Raw genomic sequence first — 25,248 nt, forward strand, 5'->3', positions numbered from 1 at the left:
CTTCAGGGTATTCTTGTTTACCAGTGAGGAGATCCGGTACAAGAAACGAGTTCGTTGGTTGACTTTTTTTATTACATTGGATGCCATTTTGTCACAGGAAAGATTTGCCTCTAGGATGGAACCCAGGTAGGTAATATCTTCTTTCCTTGTGACAATATTGTCACCCACTGTAACTGAGAAGCCGTCGGTCTTGCTGAGTTTGTTATTTGAACCGAAGAGAATGGACTCTGTTTTGCCCATGTGTAATGATAGTTTGTTATCAGGTAACGTTAAATACAACGTTTGCTAGTGGAAATGACTGGACACACACAGGGACAAGTTAAACATCAATCAATTAATTTATTCCAATAGGTAGTTTGAGCTGCATGTGAGCCGAGGTCCTCTCCATTGGAAACTAATGATGTTACGGTAACGTTAGCTCGAAAAGCACAGAAAGTTAAGCTGCTAGCAACAGACACTATAACACTTCCGGTCGGGGGTTTTCAAAATAAAAGAGCGACGTCTAAAATCACCGGAAATACGTTTATTTTGTACATTATCTAACGTTAACACGAACCTAAACTAACTTTAGTTAAACTAACTTTGCGCGTCGATGTTGCAGAAGCATAAAGGCAGAGTGTCTAAAACACCGTTGCTTTGTCGATGTTGTGTTGCAGTTGCTTTGAAGTTTCTGTAGCATGCAGAGGCCTTTAGGAGGAAGAGAGGCTAAACCAATCAGAGAGGGTCTTCGCTGGACGCGGCTAGCCAATCAGAGAGCGTCTTCGCACACATAGGCAACGGAAATAAATCACACGCCCTCCTCACCACCTCCCTCCACACACTTCTCTCTTTTTTCCATTTCGCACCCACGCTTTGCCGTCTTCTTTGTGATTTTCTTCAAAGTTGTATAATTTTATTTATGGAGAACAGCAACGGGTAAGTCACCTGGGAAGTCACCGTGAAGATGGTTGCGCAAATGCGTAGTACGCAAACTTTTGCTAAAGGGTTGGATTATGCTTTTAGTTTTGGATAACGGCGCACCCGCCTTCTAGTTCTGTCTCCGGCTTCTATGTTATTATCACTCATGATTGTTCTGTTCACACAAAAGGGGGTTCACTGGCGGGCTTGGTTGTCAAGGGGCTTCAGCCTACATATTTTTTTTAAACTCAATTTTTATTTACATTTTGATTCACCATCATACAAAATGTTTTAATGTTAACTTTTAAGCGATCTGTGTTTGCTAGTATTGCTTGGCGTGTACACTGCATTTGCTGCATGCCCGTTCTGGGGAGGAGACAGGAGATAATAATAACAGTGGTTCAATTATAATAACACATTGAACCACTGTTATAAATCAATCATAAACAGGGTTGTGCAGAAACAAGATTCCCTACAAACAGATTGTTGGATTGTCATTCAATATCAGATGAATGAATGAATGAATGAATGAAAACTTTATTTAACAGATTGCAGAATGGGTACAATACAGTACGGCTCAATACATACAATTGTTAAGGGGATGCAGACCTGAGAAAGACGTTTGTCTTGTTTCCATCAGGGTCCCCCATTTTCAATTCATATAGACATATATGACATACATGACATACAGATAGTCAGTACTGCTACATCTATACATTTATGACATACCAGATTTGCAAATACAGTACTGTTTGTGATACAGAATGACTCGTTGCCTTGGGTTTGTTTATTTGTCTTTGGTGTGTGTGTGTGCGTGTGTGTGTGTGTGCGTGTGTGTGTGAGACATATGCGTTGAAATATGACTATTATGTTGGAATCCGAGCGCGATTTGAAGCGGTCTAGGCAGCAGCGTGAACTTCCGTGAAGAATTTCCATAGCCGCATTTCGTGGAGACGCTCTCTGATTGGCCGACGCCAGTATTTTTTTCCATGGCAGAATTTCACAGAGACGATCTCTGATTGGCCGAATCCAATTTCTAATGTTCCAATTCTAGCTTCTAGCTTGGTTCCTAGGTTGGTCCTAGGTTGGTCGGTGGAGATAGTTGTGTTGTTGTGAGATGCATGCAGCTGTTTGTCTTAGACGAGCGTGCCGTGACTGCAAGTTCTTTAGACTGTTAAGCTTAGGCACTCTTTCAAAGTTGGTTAAGGTTAGAGTTTGTCTTAGAGCATGGCGATAGAACGCCAGGTAGTTTGCAGTCTGTTCGAGCGGAAATGGACAAAGGAATGTACTTGTTGAGTGTTGTGCTAACGAGCTCAGCTAACACTTGGCTAACAAGCTATATGGCGGATTATACACGTTTATCAAGCTCTCCTGCCCTGGACGTTTCAACTAAACAGTGAGTCTCTCTCTCTCTCTCTCTCTCTCTCTCTCTCTCTCTCTCTCTCTCTCTCTCTCTCTCTCTCTCTCTCTCTCTCTCTCTGTGCTTAACGTTAACGTTTGTAAATAGTTTTTTTAGGAGCAGTACTACTGCTGGCCATTCATGAAGCGAGACATTGCTGATTGTTTATTTATTTTATAACACAAGACTATGACTACCAACTGCCTAGCCAGCCGTGTATCAATCTTGGATGCAATAATAACGTTACTTACCACACTGACTATGTCGATGGCTCATTGATTTAACTACTGCAGCTCTCTCGGATTGAAAATACGTGGATTATGGCTTGTTCAATATCGTCTATGTTTGAATGAATGAATGAATGAGAACTTTATTAACAGATTGCAGAATGGGTACAATACAGTACGGCTCAATACACACAATTGTTAAGGGGATGCAGACCAGAGAAAGACGTTTGTCTTGTTTACATCAGGGTCCCAGCTTTTCGATTCATATCGATAGTTTAATAGCTAGCCTTGGCTCGTTTAACAATATGCAAAATATGTGTACAGCCCTGTACTCATACTGAAGTTATTCTTGGTATATAATAGGTCTGATTGTGTAACGAATCGATTCCACGTCGCGCTGTGTGTGAGAGAGAGAAGGAGAGAGGGAGAGATCTGCCTGTGTTTGTAGACGGGCGAGTTTTGTTTCTAACTTTTCTATTTATATATTGTGTTTCAAGTTGTGAATTAGAGTCTAGACTATACTTTATTTGACTGGTTGTGTGTTGTTGTAGTAACAGCTGAGCGACTCGTTCATAAGAGCCGATTCATTGCCGTGAGCGTGAGTCGAATCGCTCACGTCTTGCCATGAGTGTTGCGTGGTACTGTACTGTACATGTTTGCATTTTGCAAAATGTTTGGTATAGCGCCCCTAGTGGCGAAGTACCCACCGGCCGCCACTGGTGTGAGTGCGTGTGTGTGTGTGTATATTTGCATATCTGTCACAAATGCAGTACTATATACTTGTATGTATGTCCCTATGCCATAAATGTCATGATGTCATAGGGCTGGGCGATATAACGATAACGATAAATATAAATCGTTTTTTTTTTTTTTTTCTTTTTTACTTTTTTTTTTTTTTACCTGCAACAGGGCAGTTTTAAAACCAGAGACAGTGGACAGACTTGTCTTTCTTGCCTGCAACTTAAAGTAATGGCTTTGCTTGTCCAAATGACAATACTGACCAAATTCAGATTTCTTTTTCTCTTGTCCATTTATTTTGTTTGCTTTCTAATTTAAAATACATTTTGAAACTGTCTGTACACAGTAGGCTATGTGTGCTAGCAGAACTAGACTCCAGTCACGAGTCACAGTGCACATGTGCGGTGGTTTGTCCACCAAAAAAGCGCCAAAAGATCGAAAATAAACTAGCAGAGCCAGAACTGTTCAACTCCTCTGGAGCCACAGCCAGCAAAGAAGCCGGTTTACTTTAGCTTTTAAACCAGCTGCAGCCTGAGAACTGGAGTGAGGGGATGTAACACTAAAGATGGCGGCAATGACAAAGAATTGCTGCAAAATAAACATACATCTGTTGTTAAATTTTTTATTTTTTTATATACTTATAACAATTCGATAATTATCGATATCGAAAAATAAAATAAAATTATCATATCGTTATCGCGATATGATTTTTTTCCATATCGCCCAGCCCTATGATGTCATGTATGTTCTGTATGTCATAAATGTCACTATGAATTGAAAATGGAGGACCCTGATGTAAACAAGACAAACGTCTTTCTCTGGTCTGTATCCCCACATTGAATGCCCATCACGAGATTTCTCGGATTATCAGCCCGCGGGTTGAATGCCCATCACGAGAATTCTCTGATTTTTTTTATTAGCGATCTGAATTCATATTTCATCAACCGAGTCTACCGTTGGTAATCCCGCCCCGCCAGGCGCTCAGATGTGAAAAAAGCGCCCCCTATCGTCTCCCAGATGGTAATGCACCATTTTGGATTGGACTCGATGAAAATGGATGAGAAAAAAAAACTCCGGAATCCACATTTTACTTCTCACGCATGTAACCGGAGCCGATCAGATTCATTCTGGACCCTCAGCACAGCGTGTAATATGTGTTTTACAGTATACGCGTGGGATCAATAAAAGGATAGATTTTTGGAATGGCGATCAGGAATTGGAATAATTGTGAGGATTGGTCCGATTCCGCACGCGTCAAGGTACCAATTACCTTCGCGCACCTGAAGTGAGTTCTAATCAGCTCGGTGGAGCCCTTATATTATCTGGTGTTCCTAACGTTCTGTGTCGGGTCGTTTTGGATTACCACTGGTTGCTGCTTGTTTCCTCCCGTGTTGTACCTCGTCTGTTTTTCTCCAGGACGTCTATGGAAGTCGCCGCTGTTGCTTTTCTCTGCCATCCGTTGGATCTGTGCCTCGTTGCCAGCTTTGCGCAATTGCGCCTGGGTGAGTTTTGGAACATACTTTTTTTGGATACTCTGTTTTTCCTCGCATCTTCCTGACTCGGGACCTTTCTGTTTTTTGTGTGTTTGGGTAACACTGAAGATGTGCCGTTTTTGTTTGTACTGGACTCAGCTAAACTTGTGTGTTCGGTAAACACTGAAGATTTGTCACTTATACTGGACTCAGCTAAGGAGGACTGGACTGCCTTGTATTCCGTTCGCTTGTTTGTTGACAATTCTCTCTCTCTCTGTTCCTCCCCGAGTGGATCTTCAAGTAGCTGCAGAGCCGCAGAGTCAGAGGCGCAACGCCACAGTGCCGTCTCTGCTCTGAGACGAGCTGCAGAGCCGCAGACAACTCTGCCAAGAACATTTCCCACTTGTGCTTTTTGTTGTTTTTGCTATTCTCTGTTATTGGAAATAAATACGCCCTGGGTTTTGGCTAACTCTGAACTACCTGTCTGTGCCATGCTGTTGGGGTTGGTAACAAACCATAACAATAATCAATTTGGATACCATCTGATCTCAGGTAAGGAATCTATTTTAACAGTCTTAGGATAATCAGACCTGTTTTCACGGAGATATAAGCTTTTCCCCTATAATGTGATATGGCTGTTTGACTTTAAGATCGATCAGGAACTGAGAGAATCGATTTTCAGCGTGCGGCACCAGCGTGCACACGTACACATATACTATCGATAATCTAGCGTTTATTTGAAAACGATTCATAAATAGGCCGAAAAATGACAACGTACTAGAATATTACAGTACAGGGTGATTATCATGGAATCTTTTATTTTTCCGTGAAAACGAGGGCTTTTCAAAATGCTATCTATAGGTGGGGGTGGGGGGGTTTGGACATTTACGGTGGCCAGTTTCGAATTGCAGCCTCCCGTAGGTGCTCTTTAAGAGCGGTTTTGAATGTGGGTAGGGATTCACATTCCTTTACAGCTTTGGGTAGGGCGTTCCACATTGAAGTGGCATAATTGCGAAACGTGTTTAGTCCCTTGTTGTTTGAGTGTGTGTGTGTGTGATGATAACATGTAATATGTATAGCCTAACTATAGTTAGCCTGTGCATTCCAGAGTATAAATGCATTATGTAGAACACAAGCCGGTTTGGAAAGATTGGTATGCTGTCAATGGAAACATGCTAATTACAGTGAAGGCCTCGTAAAGATGATTTGATGCGTCTTCTTCTCACAGCTGTCCAAAACAAAGAACAATGGTTCAAGCTAAGACGTGGATTCTAACCAAGCACTTCGAGGCCTTCCCAAAAAACAGCAACTTTGGGCTGAGGCTGGAGCAGCTACCTGAGCCTAAAGATGGAGGTGAGGCATAGACAATAACATAGAATTATACAGGATGTAGAGGGTGTCTGTCTAAATATTATACAGGATGTAGAGGGTGTCTGTCTAAATATTATACAGGATGTAGAGAGGTGTGTCTAAATATACAGGATGTAGAGAGGTGTGTCTAAATATACAGGATGTAGAGAGGTGTGTCTAAATATACAGGATGTAGAGAGGTGTGTCTAAATATACAGGATGTAGAGAGGTGTCTGTCTGAATATTATACAGGATGTAGAGAGGTCTGTCTAAATATTATACAGGATGTAGAGGGTGTCTGTCTAAATATTATACAGGATGTAGAGGGTGTCTGTCTAAATATTATACAGGATGTAGAGAGGTCTGTCTAAATATACAGGATGTAGAGAGGTGTCTGTCTGAATATTATACAGGATTATAGGGAGGTGTAGTGGTTACGGCATTGTTGTTTCCGGCCGGTCCACCTCGCTTGAAATTGCAATGTATTTGACAATGGACACATTTCTAAATCGTCTCGTTTAAAACAAATAAAGCATGAACATTGGCATGGTGTACCTTTCTGTGTGTATTCATCCACAATCTATAGCTCAACATGAAACAATTAGCAATTAATCGTAAAATAATTATGTATAATTGTATTTCAACCAAAAATGCTTAAACAATAATGTTAGTGATAGAAGGGAACTTATTTTGTGCAAAAATGGGAAGCTTGCCAATGTTCATGAGGCAGAATTATTACAATAGCCGATAATACATTTTCCCAATGATAAATCCCTAATACGGGTGGACCGTGCGGGAAACTAAAATGACGTCAGACTACACTTCCCTATACAGGAGAGAGAGAAGGGAGAGAGGGAGGGAGAGAGAGAAAGAGTCCCTAGATCTATTTAGGGTTTCCTAATGTGAAACAAATGGGAATTCCTGGGCTCCAGCTCAATGGGTAAGTTGGTTACCATGTTGCTCTTGCTCAGTCTCCATCATACCTGTATGGTACCACCGTACCAGCTCATCTCTATGTATCAGCTCATAATATGTTGTTTCTTCTGTTTCAGAGGTGCTTCTGGAGGCTCTGTTTCTCAGCGTGGATCCCTACATGAGGTAGGTGGAGAGTAGATGATACTAAAGTACTGTATATTTGTATATCTTGTATGTCATAAATGTCATGATGAATTGAAAATGGGGGACCCTGATGTAAACAAGACAAAAGTCTTTCTCTGGTCTGCATCCCCTTAACAATTATGTGTATTGAGCCGTACTGTATTGTACCCATTCTGCAATCTGTTAATACAATTTTCAATCAATCAATCAATCAAAGTCATTCAGCTGTTTGTTACGCATCAGCAATTGTAAGAGGATAGTTTGGATTTTTGGGCATTAATTTGTATGAAATACTTGCCAGTAGTGTAGTCGAAGCAAAGCTATTACTTACCGGAAAAACAAACAGGGTCACGAAAACCAAAAAGGTTTGAATCCACACCGGATGCTGGCAAAGGGTCACCTACCTCCAAAACAAAAACCACTGTCCTCCACCATTTTGAAACAGCTGATAGGCCACGTTACCCGTGAAACAGCTCCAGTGTGTAGTAATGCACCAGCTTTTTCCCCCCAAGGAAAAGTGATGGCAGAATCCTAAGTGCTGGAGGACGATGAATCTGTGTTAGAAATAGGTAACCCTGGGGCGCACCACGTTAGTGCATCACACACCTACGCGGCCGTCCCGGGTTCGCTTCCCGCTCCCGGTGACATTTGTCGCATGTCTTCCCCGCCTCTTCTCCCGTTCATCCTCTCCTCATCTGTCGGTCATGTCTGACCATAAAAAGCAATAAATGCAAAATAAAAAAATCAATTTTTTTTTTAAAAATAGGTACAATTACAAACATCTCAAAACAAACTGGTCAGACTACTGCTTGACCTTACTCCTAGAACCCACCTCACCCCTGCCCACTTTGACAAACTAGGATGGCTTAGAGTAGATGACAGAGTACAGCAACTTGCAATGGGCCTGGTCTACAAGATACACTACACGACCAAGGTACCCATGTACATGTCAAAATACTTCCCAAAGGTCAGTGAATACCACGATCACAACACCAGAGGGAGCTCCACAAATCATGTTAAACCCAGATTCGGCTCAAACAAGGGACTAAACACGTTTCGCAATTATGCCACATCAATGTGGAACGCCCTACCCACAGCTGTAAAGGAATGTGAATCACTACCCACCTTCAAAAACACTCTCAAAGAACACCTACGGGAGACTGCAATTCGAAACTGGCCCCTGTAAATGTCCTAACCCAACCCCCTCCAATGTACAGTAAATGACCAAGTATGGTCTTGTCAATATTCCAATGCACAGTTTTGCTTGTACAGTTGTACAGTGTCCCCCACCCACCCCTCCTACCCAACCCCCCCCACCCCACCCACCCAACCACCTCCAATGTACAGTCCCCCCCACCTACCCAACCTCCTCCAATGTACAGTTTCTACGTCAAATGTATATTCTCTTTTCTGGACTCTTTTTGTATCACAAACAGTACTGTATTTGCAAATCTGGTATGTCATAAATGTATAGATGTAGCAGTACTGTCTATCTGTATGTCGTGTGTGTCATATATGTTATGATGAATTGAAAATGGGGGACCCTGATGTAAACAAGACGAAAGTCTTTCTCTGCATCCCCTTAACAATTGTATGTATTGAGCTGTACTGTACTGTACCCATTCTGCAATCTGTTAATAAAGTTTTCAATCAATCAATCAATCAATCAACCCTTTTGCCTGCATGTTGTGGTGTGGTTTAGAACCTTTTGGTTTCAAGACCCCGTTTGCGTTGTGGTTCGCACGGAACCCGTCCTGACCACGGAACTTGGTAAGTTGTTAGGGTGCCGTCTATTTGGAGCAGAACACAAGGCACAGGAGAATGAGGCAGTTCAGGGTATTTAATGATACACCCGACCCGGCAGATGACAAGGCAAGTAGTGAGGGAATACAGGGTGAGGTATATCCATGAGCTCCCAGGCATAGTCCAGGCTACACACAGAAGAACAGGGGTTAGAACGAGGCAGGTACAGAGGTCACGACATACATACATACAATGATACATACAATGATACATACATACATACATACATACATACATACATACATACATACATACATACATACATACATACATACATACATACATACATACATATATATATATATATATACATATAGTATGGAAGGTTCAGATAGAGTCCTAGTACCAAGACAGATGAAACAGCACTCTGACCAGGAGGCCTGAATACTTTCGACAACAAATGTTTGTTTCCGCGTCTCTGATTGGCCCGCGCGTTTTTGGTCATGTGACATGTGTGCCAATCGTGGGACCGCAAGTTTCTATACTGGTTAAGCTTAGGCGCTCTTTCGAAGTTGGTTATGGTTAGAGTTTGTCTTAGAGCATGGCGATAGAACGCCAGGTAGTTTGCAGGCTGTTAGACCCGGAAATAGGCGCAGAACTTGCTGTCCCACGATTGGCGCACATGTCACATGACCTGGCCAATCAGAGCGCAAAACTCGAACGCGGAAACAAACATTTGTTGTCGAAAGTATTCACGCGACCAGGAGTGGCAGGGGTGGCAGGCCTCTTATCCTGGCTCAGTGATGATGAGATGAGTCTCAGGTGTGTAGACCGGCCCAGGTAGACAGAGTGATGATGAGGTGGAAACAGGAAGAAGCCCATATAAGGGCGTGGAGACCTGCTGCCAGACAGGGGAGAGGAAGGCCCTGGCTGTGGCTCTAACATAAGTAAGCTAATAGCTTTGCGTCCACTACACTAACTGGCAATACTTTCATACCCAAAAAAACAGAAACTATCCCTTTAATCAACTAAATCTAATCTAAAACTGTATGAAACGCAATTTCTTGGAAACAAGGCTTGAAAATCATTGCAATATGTTTCTCCCTAGACCGTTCAGTGCAGTTCGCATGAAGGAAGGAGATGTGATGATCGGAACGCAAGTGGCCAAGTGCGGAACACACACACACACACACACACACACACACACACACACACACACACACACACAGAAATGCTTTTCATCTGCCAACGATGCAACTTGCTTGTCTGACATCCCACCTGCTAGTTATTAACAAAGCCTTTGTTCCTCAGTGATTCAGGGTGGAAAGGGCACTTGGTAATTGTGTTTGGCTGAGTGTTCCGCAGTGTTTCAGTCTGTTTTCACGAGAAGACTCCGTTAATAAACACATTCATGACAAATGATTCCTGATCCCTGACGTAACTTTCCCAGAAGCCTTAGAAATCTGCCATCTGGTTTGACGTCGTGTAGTTTTACAGACTGTACATGGAACATGACACCAAATGACATTCCGTCTGTATAGTCCGCCTGTACTGTATCTAGTTCTTGTAGCTTGCCAATACAAGCTACAATACAACAATTAATTTCCCTTTTTGTTTTGACCCTGTGTCTTGTATTTCAAATCAAATAAAATGTATTTGTATAGCCCGAGATCACATGGAAATGCCCCCATGGGCTGTACAAGTCTAGTTGTACAAGTCAAGAAGAAACATCACAAAAGATCAAAAACAAAAACCACCATAAAATCCAAATATGCAACACTCCCAGACTTTCCAACGAATGCAGTATTAATAGCTAGCATCTTACAGTAGTTACCTTGTAAAGCAGCCCAGTGGCTAACCTAGGGGGCAACAGTGGCTCGTCTGGTAATCGGAAGGTTCCATGTTCGATTCCGGCTCCTCCCAGGCAGGGTGTTGAAGTGTCCTTGAGCAAGACACTGAACCCCTAACTGCTCCCGATGAGCAGGTCGGCACCCTGCACGGTCGCCTCCGCCGTGAATGTGTGAGTGAATGTGAGGCATAAGTTGTGAAGCGCTTTGGATAAAAAGCACTATATAAATGCAGTCCATAACCAGCTTGTCGATCCTATCGCATGCATTGAACTGTAACTGGAATGGAATGGTAGTGGGGGACAGAGTGACATCATACATGCACTGGGTCTGCTCAACCCCAGACTGTAAAAATAGTTTGTTTGTTTATTGTTTGTTTATTTTGGATCCCCATTAGTCTTCACCAAGTATACCATTAAAAACATCCACCACACAAATATCTAAAAAACATTACATAAAACTTTATAAAAAAATCATAATATCTGCAGTACTATTCGAAATCCTAGGTCCTGAAATCCTATCTACAGAACCGATAGTGGACAAACGCTACAGAATTGGATCTGAAAACTACAATAAAAACAACAAGGATAGAGTGATAATTGCTAGTCTACGGGAAACTGCAACAAGAGACACGATTATCAGGGAATCACGCAAGAGATGGGGAAAACTGATGTACAAAGGAAAAAGAGTGTGGTTTTATGAAGATATGTGCAAGGAAGCCATAACTCTGCGGGCCCACTACAAGGTTGTAGTAAACCAGCTATTTGAGAAAGGTCTCCACCCCATCCTACGGTACTCTGCGAATCTTTCAATAGTTGAAGGAGAAGGAAAGAGATTCATGCTACGTTCGCTTAAGGCGGCAGAAGAATACATGAAGAAGATAAAAAGTGGATGACAAGATTCATCTTTCACGGATAACTCTACAATTGCATGGACATCAAAAAACGACAACATACAAACTTTTGACAACATTGAGAAATAAGTAATTTGATATAAAACGCTAAACACCATATAAATATAGATTCACGGTAATATGCAGATCTTGATTTGATACCGACCATTTTGGAACATTCTAGATTTGTATACTCTATTTTTCTTACTTGAAGGCTATGAGTCATAACGGAATATTCTGGAATACACTGGATCGTTATTGTTTTAGGGCACGAGGAATGTTCTGGAACATTAAAGCATCAAACTGCAAGTAACGAGCGGCTGACAGCACTATGGAATACAATACCTTTTTCAATGATGGCCCCGTGAAATAACAATGATATGAGTCTTGGTCATGAAATAGACGTGAAGAACAACAACCACCATAACAGATTAATGATCACGCATGACGGTGGACGATCTGCATACAAGTATTTAAAATCTCCTTGTTGTTTAGATGTGTAAACACACAAAGGTATTTAAAAAAAATAAGTAGATATTCCCGGATTAGATGGGTTTTCGATATCTAATTCTAAACATCACTATTTCTTATTCTTTATTTCGTTATTCTGAAATGTTCTAACCAATAAATGTTAATAGAAGGTTTAAAAAAAAGAGGTTTAAATGAGTATACCAATCGAGGTATAATTTTCATTCTGTTATAATTACATTAAGGGGAGAGAAGCTTGGTCACAGGTGACATTCTATTAAATTAGAATTAAAGCATAGATCCTATGGTATACATAGGAAAGGTTAGGATAAATTGCTCATTCTGGGCAGACCGGAGGTACAGGAAAGAAAGAGGTTGTACGCGAAGGAGGTATCAAATAGGTACTGTACCTTGTACGACTCTGTAAGGGAGGGGGCTTCAGGTTTTTTTTTGTATATATGTATGTTTTTATGCTCGGCTCTCAACAGGACCTCAACAGTGGGATATAAATCCATTGTGAATTCGCACTCCAGAAATATTACCAACAAATACAAATCAATATTATGTATAGATTATGGCTAGTTTGAATATAATGATCTGGAACACTGGGGGAATAAATAATCAACATAAACGCAAAAGCGTGCTCCCATTGATGAAAAACAAACAGGTTGATGTGGCTCTCTTAAGCGAAACACACATTTTAGTGGGAGACAAAGCTACGTTAGCGGACAACACATACCATAACATTAGTCACTCTTCCTTTGGAACGAGAACCCGTGGAGTTGCTATAGTCGTGAAACGGAAATTGAATATTGAATTGAAGGGAGTATGGTCTGATGCAGATGGTCAGATAACCATAGCTAAGATTATACACAAGAATAGGAAAATAGCGTTGGTAGCGGTATATGCCCCAAAGCTATACGAAAATAATTTCTACACTGCACTCACTAGGGAAATGTTAAACCTTCCAGAATACTCATTTATAATTGGTGCGGATTTTAATGCCATCTGGGACCGTGGGTTGGATAAATCTTATCCCATCTTTTCCAACGAACAAAAAAACTCATCTAATGCGTTAAAGGATTGGGCAAAGAATACAGGTGTAAATGATCTATGGCGATCACTCAACCCCACGACCCGGAAGTACTCTTGTCGATCAGCAAGACATAAAACACTCTCCAGAATAGATTATGTTTTCGCAACACCGAGACTATTTGATAACTATGAAGTGGAGATGGTACCCAATGCATTATCAGATCATTGTTATTTACTCCTAAAAGGATCATTTGGTGTACTATCATCCCGAGCCCCAAGATGGCGCTTTAACACAACACTGCTGAATAACAAGGAATTCATTACACAACTCAAAGAAGCTCTTTCAGTATTCCTATCAGAGAATGTGAACTCTGTGCCGGACCCTAGAATATTATGGATGTCGGTAAAGGGAATGATCAAGGATTTCACGGATAGCTTTTCATCCAAAATATGCAAGAATCGATGCTCAAAACTGGCGGAATTAGAAACGCTCTACTCTACATTATTTACTTCTTTACAATATAACGACTCGGCTCGACTGGAATCTCAAGTTAATTTACTAAAAATAGAGATTAACGCCATTTACAGACAACAATCTGAAGTACAAATACGTAGCACAAGACAACAGCATTACTCTCAAGGTTCCAAACCAAGTCACCTACTAGCTACGCGATTAAGAGTTAACGCAAAATTTGCAGATATAACCTCCATTAAAGCACAACAAGGACTTGTAACAGACACCAAAGAAATAAACACGACATTCAAAGAATTCTACTCCAACTTGTATAAATCAGAAACGACCTTCGATCAAAACAAAATGGACACATATCTTAATCAAATTAACCTCCCCAAACTTTCAGAGGATGATGCTAAACAGTTAGAAACACCAATCACACTAGAGGAACTCAGGAAGGCCATATCCGAAATGCAAAGTGGTAGGGCTCCTGGAAGAGACGGTATCCCACCAGAAATGTACCTTTCATGTTGGGACATAATTGGACCCCTATTACTTAATATGATTTTATACTCAGTCAAGGAGGGGAACTTTCATAAGAACGACAATATTGCACTCATAACAGTCCTCCTTAAAAAAGACAAAGACCCCACCGAGTGCGGTAGTTATAGACGCGTAAGCCTCCTCGGAACCGATATCAAACTGTTCTCTAAGGTATTAGCCATCAGACTTCAAAAGCATATGACGTCTTTAGTTCATCCGGATCAAACTGGCTTCATAAGAAACCGTTTGATCACTGACAACATAAGACGATTACTATACGTACTAGATGCCAGCAAGGACGACACCACACCCAAGGCGATGCTGTCCCTGGATGCAATGAAAGCTTTTGATAGGCTGGAATGGTCGTATCTATGGGCAGTATTAGAAAGGATGGGGTTAGGAAAAGGATTCATTGATATTATTAAAGTATTATACAAAGACCCATTGGCCATGATTACAACAGGTATAATCACCTCCGGAATATTTCCAGTATCACGATCTTCTAGACAGGGTTGCCCTCTTAGTCCCGGACTATTCGATTTATCACTAGAACCTTTAGCACAATATATAAGACAATCCCAAATCATAGAACCAATCGTAATCAAGGGCACACAACACAAAATTAGTCTATATGCGGACGACGTAATACTGTTCATGCAAAACCCTAACACCGCAATGCCTTATCTTCTCAAGTTGATTAAGGACTTTGGCGACCTATCGGGATTTAAAATAAACTGGCCAAAGTCGGCTTTCCTTCCACTGAACGCCCCTGCAAAGAATACAAGTCTTCCAGAAGAAATACCAATGGTTAAACACTTTAGATGCTTGGGAGTTGAAGTATTCCCTACCATAAGCCAAACGGTGAAACACAATTACATAGAAATCCAAAATAAAATAAAATGCGACCTTGACAGGTGGTCAAAACTTAAAAACTCAGTACAGGCACGGGTTTCAATAGTTAAGATGGATGTCTTACCTAGAATCAACTTCATCAGCTCAATGCTTCCGTTACCCCCTCCAGATGGTTACTGGAAAAAATTACACTCTTCCGCATATAAATTTATTTGGAATAACAAACCACCACGTATAAAAAGATCCACCGCACAGAGAAACGACGGAGGGATGGCAATCCCAAATTTGTTCCACTATTTTAAGGCATACACTTTAAGACCACTGACAACCTGGTTTGAACACCAAGCATCAGTATCCTGGAGAAATTTAGAAGTAAATATAGTAGCACCACAGAGACTGCAGGACATAGTATACACCAAAATATCAATTAAGCAATGCGAACTGAAATTTGGCCCCATAATTACACATGCGATCCGGATATGGCGTGAAACACAAAAAAAAAATTCTAATCCACATAAATGGCATAATCATACTCCCTTATTCAATAACAATGCACTCCTGATTAGAAAACGACCTATAAGATTCCCTAGATGGGAAAAGCAAGACATACATACATTAGGAGATGTTTTCAACAAACAGGGTATTTGTAGCTATGATGAAATAGAAAAAAAGTTTAATCTCACCGGTTCCACATATCTTTTTTACGCACAATTATTGTTATGTTTGAAGACTCACGGTGTTCCATTAAGGATACCAATTGCACACCACAGATACCACAAATGTTTCTATGAAAGAGAGACATCGAGAGGTTTTGTATCAGATTTTTATCATCAATTACTAACGGCTTCATATGAAACCCTCCACCTAGACTCTGTTTGGAGGAGGGATATACCAGACCTAGAAAAAGATTTTGATTGGCAAGAAGCCTGGGCAAATGTTCGACTTGCATCAAGGAACCCGGACCATCAACAAATCAATCTTAACTATATTCATAGGACATACTTGACTCCTATAAGACTGAACAGAATGGGTCTTAAACAAGACTCCAAATGCTCCTTATGTACAAATGGGGACAAGGGGACATTTATGCACATGTATTGGGACTGCCCACCAGTTAAGATATTCTGGGAAGAAGTGACCCAGCAATTATCAAATCTCTTAATTCTGAATATACCTGTACACCCCTCTATATTACTGCTGAATGATGTTTTTGAATATGCAGTACCTATACAACAAAATAGATTGGTTTTATCTGGTATTACAGTGGCTAAAAAACTGATAGCATCACGATGGTTTCAACTGGAAAAAATTTGCCGAAAGGTCTGGATTCTTACATATCTCGATGTGATTTATCTAGAAATATCTACAGCAAGAATTTTGGGTCTCAATGAATCCAAATTGACAATGTGGTTAGAAGTGGTGGAGAGAATAAAAGCTAGCATTTAATGGTAGTGTCTGGTTAGGAGCGAAGGATAATGGACGGATTATCCATGGGGGGGTCCAGGGCGGGGGGTGCGAGCAAGAGCATATGTGTGTAGGGGAATAGATAGCAGGTATTAGGGGTATATCTTGTATAAGACATTTATCCAAACGATGAGTTAACTGATGTACACTGTTTTACAATGCTTGTATATCTAATCGTGTGTTGTCATGTTTGTTTATGTGTTTGTTTAAAAAAATAAAAATAAAAAAAATAACAAAAATCATAATATCCTTAACATCCACAGTAGTATAAGATACAATAGTACACATATTGCAAAATACACCATTACAAAGTGCATATTATAAAATACAAAATTACATATCCCAAAATTCAAATCAGTTTATTATTTTCCTTGATGCACTTCTTAAATCTGTATTTACTTGATGTTTGTTTGTTTTTCTGTTGCTTTGCTCTCTACAGAGTGATCCAAAGCAAAAATGCAGCGTTCCCGGTGGGCAGCCATGTGGTCGGCCGGGGTGGCTGGAGGACTCACACAGTCTGCGACGGGACAGACCTGACCCCCGTCATGGCTGACTGGCCTAAAGACGTCCCCATGTCCCTCGCCCTGGGTACCATTGGCATGCCAGGGTAAGGTGGATCAGAATCTAATTGACTCCACACTCTGATCTGGGAACAGTTTTGCAAACTTCAAACTGCAACTGAAACCTACACACCTGACCTGAGAACACGCTGATAACCTGGAACGGAACGCAAGCAAGATGTTTGCTGGTATTCATTTTTTCTTTTTATCCACTTTTTCTCCCATTTTTTTTCTATATTTTCTCCCATCCCAATTTCGTATCATCCAATTCAACCCTCCCCTGTCACGAACGCTGTTTCTTGCCTCCCACAAGCCGGCTGCAATGTGGACTAAGTCATACATAGCACAAGTCCCCTCCGATACTTGAGGTAACAGCAGTCGCATCTTTTCACCTGCGCAGCTCGATCTCTCAGTGGCGAGGAGTAACGCGTGGGAGGCTCACGCTGCCCCCGACACTTCCTGATTCTACTGCGCAGGCGCACCAACCGACCTGTAGGAGTCGCTGTCCACAACGCCCGATCCCCACCCATCAGTTTCCCACCCCCTAATACGGCCAATGTGTATTAGTACGGACGACCAGCTAAACTGAAAGCAAATGTGGAGCGCTGGGCTCGAACAGGCGAGCCCAGCGTCTCCAGATTTCGTGGCGAGCGCCTTGCCCACTACGCCACGTAGCCGCCCCACTGGTATTCATTTGTAAAGTTAGACGGATCATGGCTGAGTCATAAATACCTCAGACGAAGAACCACATAACTCTTGTTTTACGTTTTCAAAGGGACCATGTTTTCAAACTTTATTATCTAATGATGGTAAATGAGTGTTGTGTTCATTCATAGTTAAAGACAGTCGAGGTTGAGTACTTTATTATCTAAAGATGGTAAGTTACAGTGTTGTGTTCACTCATAGTTAAAGACTGTAGAGGTTGAGTACTTTATTATCTAAAGATGGTAAGTTAGTGTTGTGTTCATTCATAGTTAAAGACTGTAGAGGTTGAGTACTTTATTATCTAAAGATGGTAAGTTAGAGTGTTGTGTTCATTCATAGTTAAAGACAGCAGAGGTTGAGTACTTTATTATCTAAAGATGGTAAGTTAGAGTGTTGTGTTCATTCATAGTTAAAGACTGTAGAGGTTGAGTACTTTATTATCTAAAGATGGTAAGTTAGTGTTGTGTTCATTCATAGTTAAAGACTGTAGAGGTTGAGTACTTTATTAACTAAAGATGGTAAGTTAGAGTGTTGTGTTCATTCATAGTTAAAGACAGTAGAGGTTGAGTACTTTATTATCTAAAGATGGTAAGTTAGAATGTTGTGTTCATTCATATTTAAAGACTGTAGAGGTTCAGTACTTTATTATTATATAAAGATGGTAAGTTAGAGTGTTGTGTTCATTCATAGTTAAAGACAGTAGAGGTTGAGTACTTTATTATCTAAAGATGGTAAGTTAGAATGTTGTGTTCATTCATAGTTAAAGACTGTAGAGGTTCAGTACTGTATTATTATATAAAGATGGTAAGTTAGAGTGTTGTGTTCACTCATAGTTAAAGACAGCAGAGGTTGAGTACTCCCTTGTGATATATCACATTCACACTCCAAGTGATTTGGAGTGACTTTACAACTGCAAATGCATGGGCTGTCCAAAAAAACTGTTATATGGTTCTTCAAAATTTCAAAAGTTATTTATTTTTAAATCAACCGTAAGACCATAAGCCCTCCTTTCACAAACCATGCATTTGTGCCCAAGATTAGGTCACCGTTCTTGTGATCACCGCGGTCTCGCTATCAATCAATCAATCAATCAATCAATCAATCAATCAATCAATCAATCAATCAATCAGACCAAAACAACATCTATGTGCTGTGCGGCACGAAGAGAAACCACCTTAAAACCTTTTTTGGCCTCATGGGGTGTTGGGCTTGTATAGACGTTTGAGGAATCAGCTAGCGTAGGGAGGCGATAGTGGCTCAGGAGGTAGAGCAGTCGTCTGGTAATCCGGAGGTTCCTGGTTCGATTCCCACTCCTCCCGGGCAGCGTGTCGGAAGTGTCCTTGAGCAAGACACTTAACACCCTAATTGCTCCTGATGAGCAGGTCGGCAACTTGCATGGTCGCTTCCGCCGTCGGTGTGTGAATGTGTGGAACAAATTGTAAAGCGCTTTGGATAAAAGCTGCTATATAAATGCAGCCATTTAACATTTACTCCATTGTGAGCTAAACATGTATTTATCTGCCTTGGAAGGTTTCTGACTCTCTCTCTCTCTGTCTCTCTCTACTCCCCTGTTTGCCGCAGGCTGACGGCTCTGTATGGGATAGAAGAGGTCTTGGGGCTCCGGGAGGGGGAGACTCTCCTGGTGAACGCCGCGGCCGGGGCGGTGGGCTCCGTGGTGGGTCAGATCGCCAAGATCAAGGGGTGTAAGGTGGTCGGCTCCACTGGGACCGACGCCAAGGTGACCTGGCTCAAGGAGCTGGGCTTCGATGAGGCCTTCAACTACAAAACCATCGGTTCCCTGGAGGAGACGCTGAAGGAGGCCTCCCCGGAAGGATACCACTGCTACTTTGAGAATGTAAGCAATCAGTCATCACGACGTTCCATGGCGTTTCAGTGTACAATAGGAGTTTTAATTAAATTATTATTTCCTATTGATACTACTCATAATAGAAAATACAGCAAATAACGTGTTAATTGTAAGCCTTCTTCGTTGTGGTAATAATATTTAAATAAAATGTGCCTAATTTTAGATTAGATTAGATTCAAATTTATTGTCATCATAGAGCACAAGTACAGTACAAGTTTGGCATCCAACCAGAGTGCAAATGTAGCAGTAAAGTGCAATAGTAATATATAATGTACAGGTGATTAAACTGGGTATAAAATATATGGATTAGTACTACAGAGTATAGTGCTAATCAGATGTATGTACAGAGTTGTAGTATTAATATGTACAGTGATGCAGGTATAGGGGGGGGGGGGGGGTCTGCTGCTGATGGAGACTCAGTGTTCAGGGTAACAGAGCATGAGGTGAGGCGGACCTTTAAAAAAGTGAATATCAGGAAGGCAGCAGGACCGGACGGCATCCCCGGCTGCGTCCTAAAAGTCTGTGCCGACCAACTGGCCCCGGTATTCACTGACATATTTAACCTGTCCTTAGAACAGGCTGTCATCCCCACCTGCCTGAAGAAGTCCACTATTATCCCTGTACCCAAAAAATTCAAGCCTGCTTGCCTCAACGACTACCGCCCTGTAGCTCTCACCTTCATAGCCATGAAGTGCTTTGAGAAGCTAGTAAAGGGCTACATCTGCTCCTCCCTCCCCATCAACATGGACCCCCTGCAATTTGCATACTGCCCCAACAGGTCCACGGAGGACGCCATAGCCCATGTGCTGCACACAGCAGCATCACACCTGGACAAGAGGAAGGGGAACTATGTGAGAATGCTATTCATCGACTACAGCTCGGCATTCAATACCATAGTCCCCTCTAAACTCATAGCCAAGCTCAGGGACCTGGGCTTGAACTATGACCTCTGCCAGTGGGGCTTGGACTTCCTGACGGGCAGACCCCAGGTGGTGAGAGCAGGCAACTGCACCTCCTCATCCATCACCCTCAACATAGGGGCCCCCCAGGGCTGTGTGTTCTGAGTCCCCTCCTCTACTCCCTGTACACACACGACTGTGTGGCTCAGCGGAGTAGCAACACAATCATCAAATTTGCTGACGACACAGTGGTGGTGGGCCTGATCTCTGCCAACGACGAGAGGGCCTACCTGGAAGAGGTCAAGGTCCTGGCGGGATGGTGCCAGGAAAACAGCCTCTCCCTGAACGTCAGCAAAACAAAGGAGATGATTGTGGACATCAGCATCGACGGGGCACCGGTTGAGAGAGTGAACAGCTTTAAGTACCTCGGAGCCTACATATCCGAGGACTTGACATGGACCACACACATTGACAGTGTTGTGAAGAAGGCACGACAACGCCTCTACTTCCTCAGGCGCCTAAGGAAGTTCCAAGTCAGTCAGAAGATCCTTAAGAACTTATACTCATGTACAATAGAGAGCATCCTGACTGGCAACATCACCTCCTGGTTTGGGAATAGCACTGCACAAGACCGAAGCAGACTACAAAGAGTGACACGTTCAGCCGAACGCACAATTGGAGGGGGGCTCCCCACCCTCCAGAACATTTACAACAAGCGGTGCAGGGGCAAGGCTAAGAGAATCATTAAAGACTCCAGTCACCCGAACAACTGCCTCTTTGAACTGCTGCGGTCAGGCAAGCGATACCGGAGTCTCAAGGCGAGCACAGAAAGACTCAGAAGAAGCTTCTATCCCCAGGCCATCAGGCTGCTAAACGAACAATGAACACTACACAACAACCATCAAACGCACATAGCACACACATCCACACGCACACACTCACTTTAAACAAACACACTGTAGCACCCACTCCCCACACTTTATAGCACACACTCACTTTAAACAAACACACTGTAGCACCCACTCCCCACACTTTATATTTATTGATGAAGGATTGCACTACAACTCGTACACCTTACTGTAAATTGTACCTAAATTGTACCTCATCCCATTTCTGTTTTGCACTATATAGTATTGTACATTAGTACACTGCATAGTATTGTATATTACATGGTAACTCAGTTACGTCTATTATGCATCGAACATTGTACATATGTCTATACTGAACACTGTGACCTCATTTCCTACTTCTAATTTACATGCTATACTATGTTATTTGATACTATCTTGTCTAGCACAGTCTCTGGAGCGTAACAGTAAGAAGCATTTTGTATGAAAGTATTCTGTACTTCAGTATGACAACTATTAAAGAAACTTGAAACTTGAACTTGAAGACACTACAGTAGTAGTCCTACTGGCCGGCAGTGTAACTAGGGATATGTAGATATATGTAAAAAAGATTATATGCAGGTATGTACAGACAGATGTGGATAGATGGTGAGAATATATAAATATATATATATATATATATATATATATATATATATATACGGTATATACAGCATTATTGTACATGCTATCATACAGAGTTATATGGGTTATATGCAGGTGTATAAGTAGGTATATAGAAGGATTGTATGCAGGTATATTCAGAAAAAAAAATATATATGCAGTAAATATAAATATATATACAGTCTATACAGCACTATTGTACATGCTATACAGAATTATACGGTTAGACTATAGTATGAGGTAGGTAGTTATAATTACCATGATTACAATGTAGAGCAGTTGTCGACGATGTAAGCAGTAGGTAGGTACACATTTCAGCCTATTCACATTCGAATAGTGGTGTACAACAGTTTGGTCGTTCTCTTGACAGAAGCATGTATTCATTGATGATGAATTGTGAATTGATATCTGGAGCACAATGATTTGTATTTTTAGGAGAGCACTCTGGCTTAGGACATGTTTAACTGGTATATTTGGTTGGGTACAGCTAACGTGTTTGTTGTCATCAGGTGGGAGGTGCTTTCTCAAGTGTAGCCTTGCCGCAGATGAAAGATTTAGGAAGAATAGCTGTGTGCGGAGGCATCTCGTTGTACAACGACGTCAAACCACAGCAAGGTGTGTGTATTCCCCTCTTCTGTCATGACACGTAGCGCAGTTCACTCACTGAAACTCCAACAAATCCACCTCTCTCTCATTCGGCTTTGGTATACAGACCTGGAAAATAAATCCCACATACAGTATGACATGACATTAATACATTTATGCATTATTGCAATGCTGAATCCTACTTTGAAACGGATCCCCTTGGTGAAATTCAGATTGTATGCAATTGTATGAAACCGAATTCAATCAATATCTGAAAAAATAATTACAAAAAATACACTAACCTTAGGCGGCTGGGTGGCACAGCGGACATTGCGCTCGTCACCAACGCAAGAGACACCGGGTTCGACTCCGGCTGTCGGCGTTGCCTCCGGCTTGGGCCAGCCGTCATACTAACTCAATTGGCAGAGTTAGCGGGTGGAAGTCGATGGGTGGTAATCTGGACGTTGTGGACAGCGACTCCTACAGGTTAGTTGGGGATGCCTGCACAGCAGACAGAGGAAATGGCGGGGGTAGTGTGAGCCTCCCACACGTTACACCTTGCCAATGAGAGTCCGCGCTGGCAGGTGAAAAGATGTGACAGGCTGCCTCTTCGTGTATCGGAGGGGACACGTGATGCAAGGCTTCTATCTACACACTATGTCACTATGGTGACATTATCATTGTCTGTCACTAGATGGCGCCATTGCATCATATTACAGATTCTCCTGGATTAGACTGGATGGAATAATTTTGTCCGTGAGCATAGGTCCATCTTGACAGCATAATTTATATCCCTGAATTAACACAGCGGTTAATACTTAATGAAGTATAATAAAAGTTCTATAACTTATGTTTTTGTTCTACATGTTAAAATAAGTGAACGTAGCTCTACGTTCCGACAGCCATCACTGATAGTGGTATAGTGGTGATATAGTGTCTGGTCAGTAGCATGGGGTCTCCCAGCTCTGCAATAAATGGAAAAATTATTTCTCTGGTATCCTATTTTCACTTTATCCAATCAGGAGAGAACTCTCACTGCAAGAATTATCTGACAAAAAAATAAGAAATATAACCTACAGATAAGTATAATAATAAAGCAAATTTGGCTTGGTATGATTTCTTGAAATAAGTAAAAAAATATCTAGGGTTCTCTCTCCTGAATGGATAAAGTGGGAACGGGATGCCAGAATATTTATGTTCCGTTTACTACAGAGAGGAGGGACTGGGAGACTCATGTTACTGACCAGACACCCTATACCAGTGATGGCTGTTGGAATGTAGAGCTATTTAACACTTGTTTTTAACAAAGAAATTCCACTTCCAGCATCTTTAAGCCAATCAGTCCACCCCGTCTTAATCTCTCCACGGCTCCTGCAGGCCCGTACCCCCACCTGACTATGATCTTCAAACAGCTGAAGATGGAGGGTTTCCTGCAGAGCAGGTGGGAGCACAAGCACCCCGAGTCCCTCAAGAGGCTGATGGCCTGGACCAGAGAGGTTCGTATCCACCCGTCTAACGGATTCAATAAACACATTTCCACAAAAAGAATAATAAATACAAATGTCAAATGCCTTTCGGGGGCCAAATGGGTCCCAGAGTGAACCTCGATGTGGTGCCGATTATTATCAGATGTGTGATTCTGACAGAGCCTATTTAGATTTGTATACATAGGTGATATTAGTCATTATTTTGACGAGCTGAAACTAAGGAACTGATGCTCGTTAGACATTCAGTTATCAATGTTGAATAGTTTGTTGTTGTTGTTGACACCCATTCACCATTGCTACTCTTTTATGAATCTGTTCTGTACTGTAAACGCTGTGTCTATTTATGTTGTTTTCTCTGTCTCTCTCTCCCTATCTCTCTCTCTTTCTCTCCCTCTCTCTATCCCTCTCTCCCTCTGCTCTCTCCATATCTCTCTCTCCCTCTCTCTCTCTCCCTCTCCCTCTGCTCTCTCCATATCTCTCTCTCCCTCTCTCTCTCCCTCTGCTCTCTCCATATCTCTCTCTCTCCCTCTGCTCTCTCCATATCTCTCTCTCTCCCTCTCTCTCTCTCTCTCTCTCTCTCGCTCTGCTCTCTCTCTCTCCCTCTCTCCCTCTGCTCTCTCCATATCTCTCTCTCTCTCTCCCTCTCTCTCTCTCTCCAGGGCAAACTGCAGAGCAGGGAGCACGTCACAGAAGGCTTTGAGAACATGCCAGCAGCCTTCATGGGCATGCTGCAGGGAGAGAACCTCGGAAAGGCCATCGTGAAAGTCTGAGCCGGAGCGAGAACGATCCTGACTTATCTTAAACCCCGCCCTCTTTTCATGATCCTCCAGTCACAACGGTTGCTTCAAGCAACAGTTGTGATTGGAGGATCAAGAAAAGAGGGCGGGTTTGAGATATTATGATCAGATACTGTCCAGGGATGGTGAAGAAGCACATAGTAGCACATAGCCGATACTGGACACACATCCTCTCCTTCACACATGTAGCCTGTGAAGAACCGTCTTAGAGAGCAGTGACTATCTACCATGGCATAGATTCTATTAATCATCCAGTGCCCAATGCATTCTGAGATAGTTTTATTTCAGAATGTGCTCCTCGAGTCAAATGTTTACTTAGTGTTTCTCTGTGCCTAATAAAGCTTTTTCTTGCCTTTTT

At 41.9% G+C, this 25,248-nt stretch overlaps 1 protein-coding gene across 2 annotated transcripts; it reads left to right on the forward strand.

The window, feature by feature from the left end:
- The first annotated feature begins 805 nt into the window (after positions 1–805).
- Positions 806–25,248, forward strand: LOC311227346 (prostaglandin reductase 1-like). 2 transcript variants are annotated; one of them, XM_084312957.1, is made up of 9 exons: positions 806–915; positions 5,962–6,086; positions 7,136–7,181; positions 10,033–10,092; positions 16,919–17,086; positions 19,326–19,599; positions 22,531–22,636; positions 23,984–24,102; positions 24,753–25,248. In XM_084312957.1, exons 1-9 carry the CDS (start codon positions 899–901, stop codon positions 24,861–24,863), a joined length of 1,026 nt encoding a protein of 341 aa, XP_084169083.1. In that variant the 5' UTR covers positions 806–898; the 3' UTR covers positions 24,864–25,248. The 2 variants fall into 2 exon arrangements, with proteins under 2 accessions (XP_084169083.1, XP_084169082.1); XM_084312956.1 differs by lacking the exon at positions 806–915 and adding an exon at positions 2,221–2,293.

Source organism: Notolepis coatsorum, assembly GCF_963971535.1.
Source record: "Notolepis coatsorum genome assembly, chromosome: 4".
In the NCBI taxonomy this organism is placed as follows: Eukaryota; Metazoa; Chordata; class Actinopteri; order Aulopiformes; family Paralepididae; genus Notolepis; species Notolepis coatsorum.

What these genes read in the sequence shown, in the direction of transcription:
- LOC311227346 (XM_084312956.1), top strand. Translation starts at nt 2,238, where the DNA reads ATGGCGGATTATACACGTTTATCAAGCTCTCCTGCCCTGGACGTTTCA. An exon ending in CTGGACGTTTCAACTAAACA is followed by an intron (nt 2,294 to 5,961) that starts GTGAGTCTCTCT and finishes TTCTTCTCACAG; the next exon opens with CTGTCCAAAACAAAGAACAA. An exon ending in GGTACCATTGGCATGCCAGG is followed by an intron (nt 17,087 to 19,325) that starts GTAAGGTGGATC and finishes TGTTTGCCGCAG; the next exon opens with GCTGACGGCTCTGTATGGGA.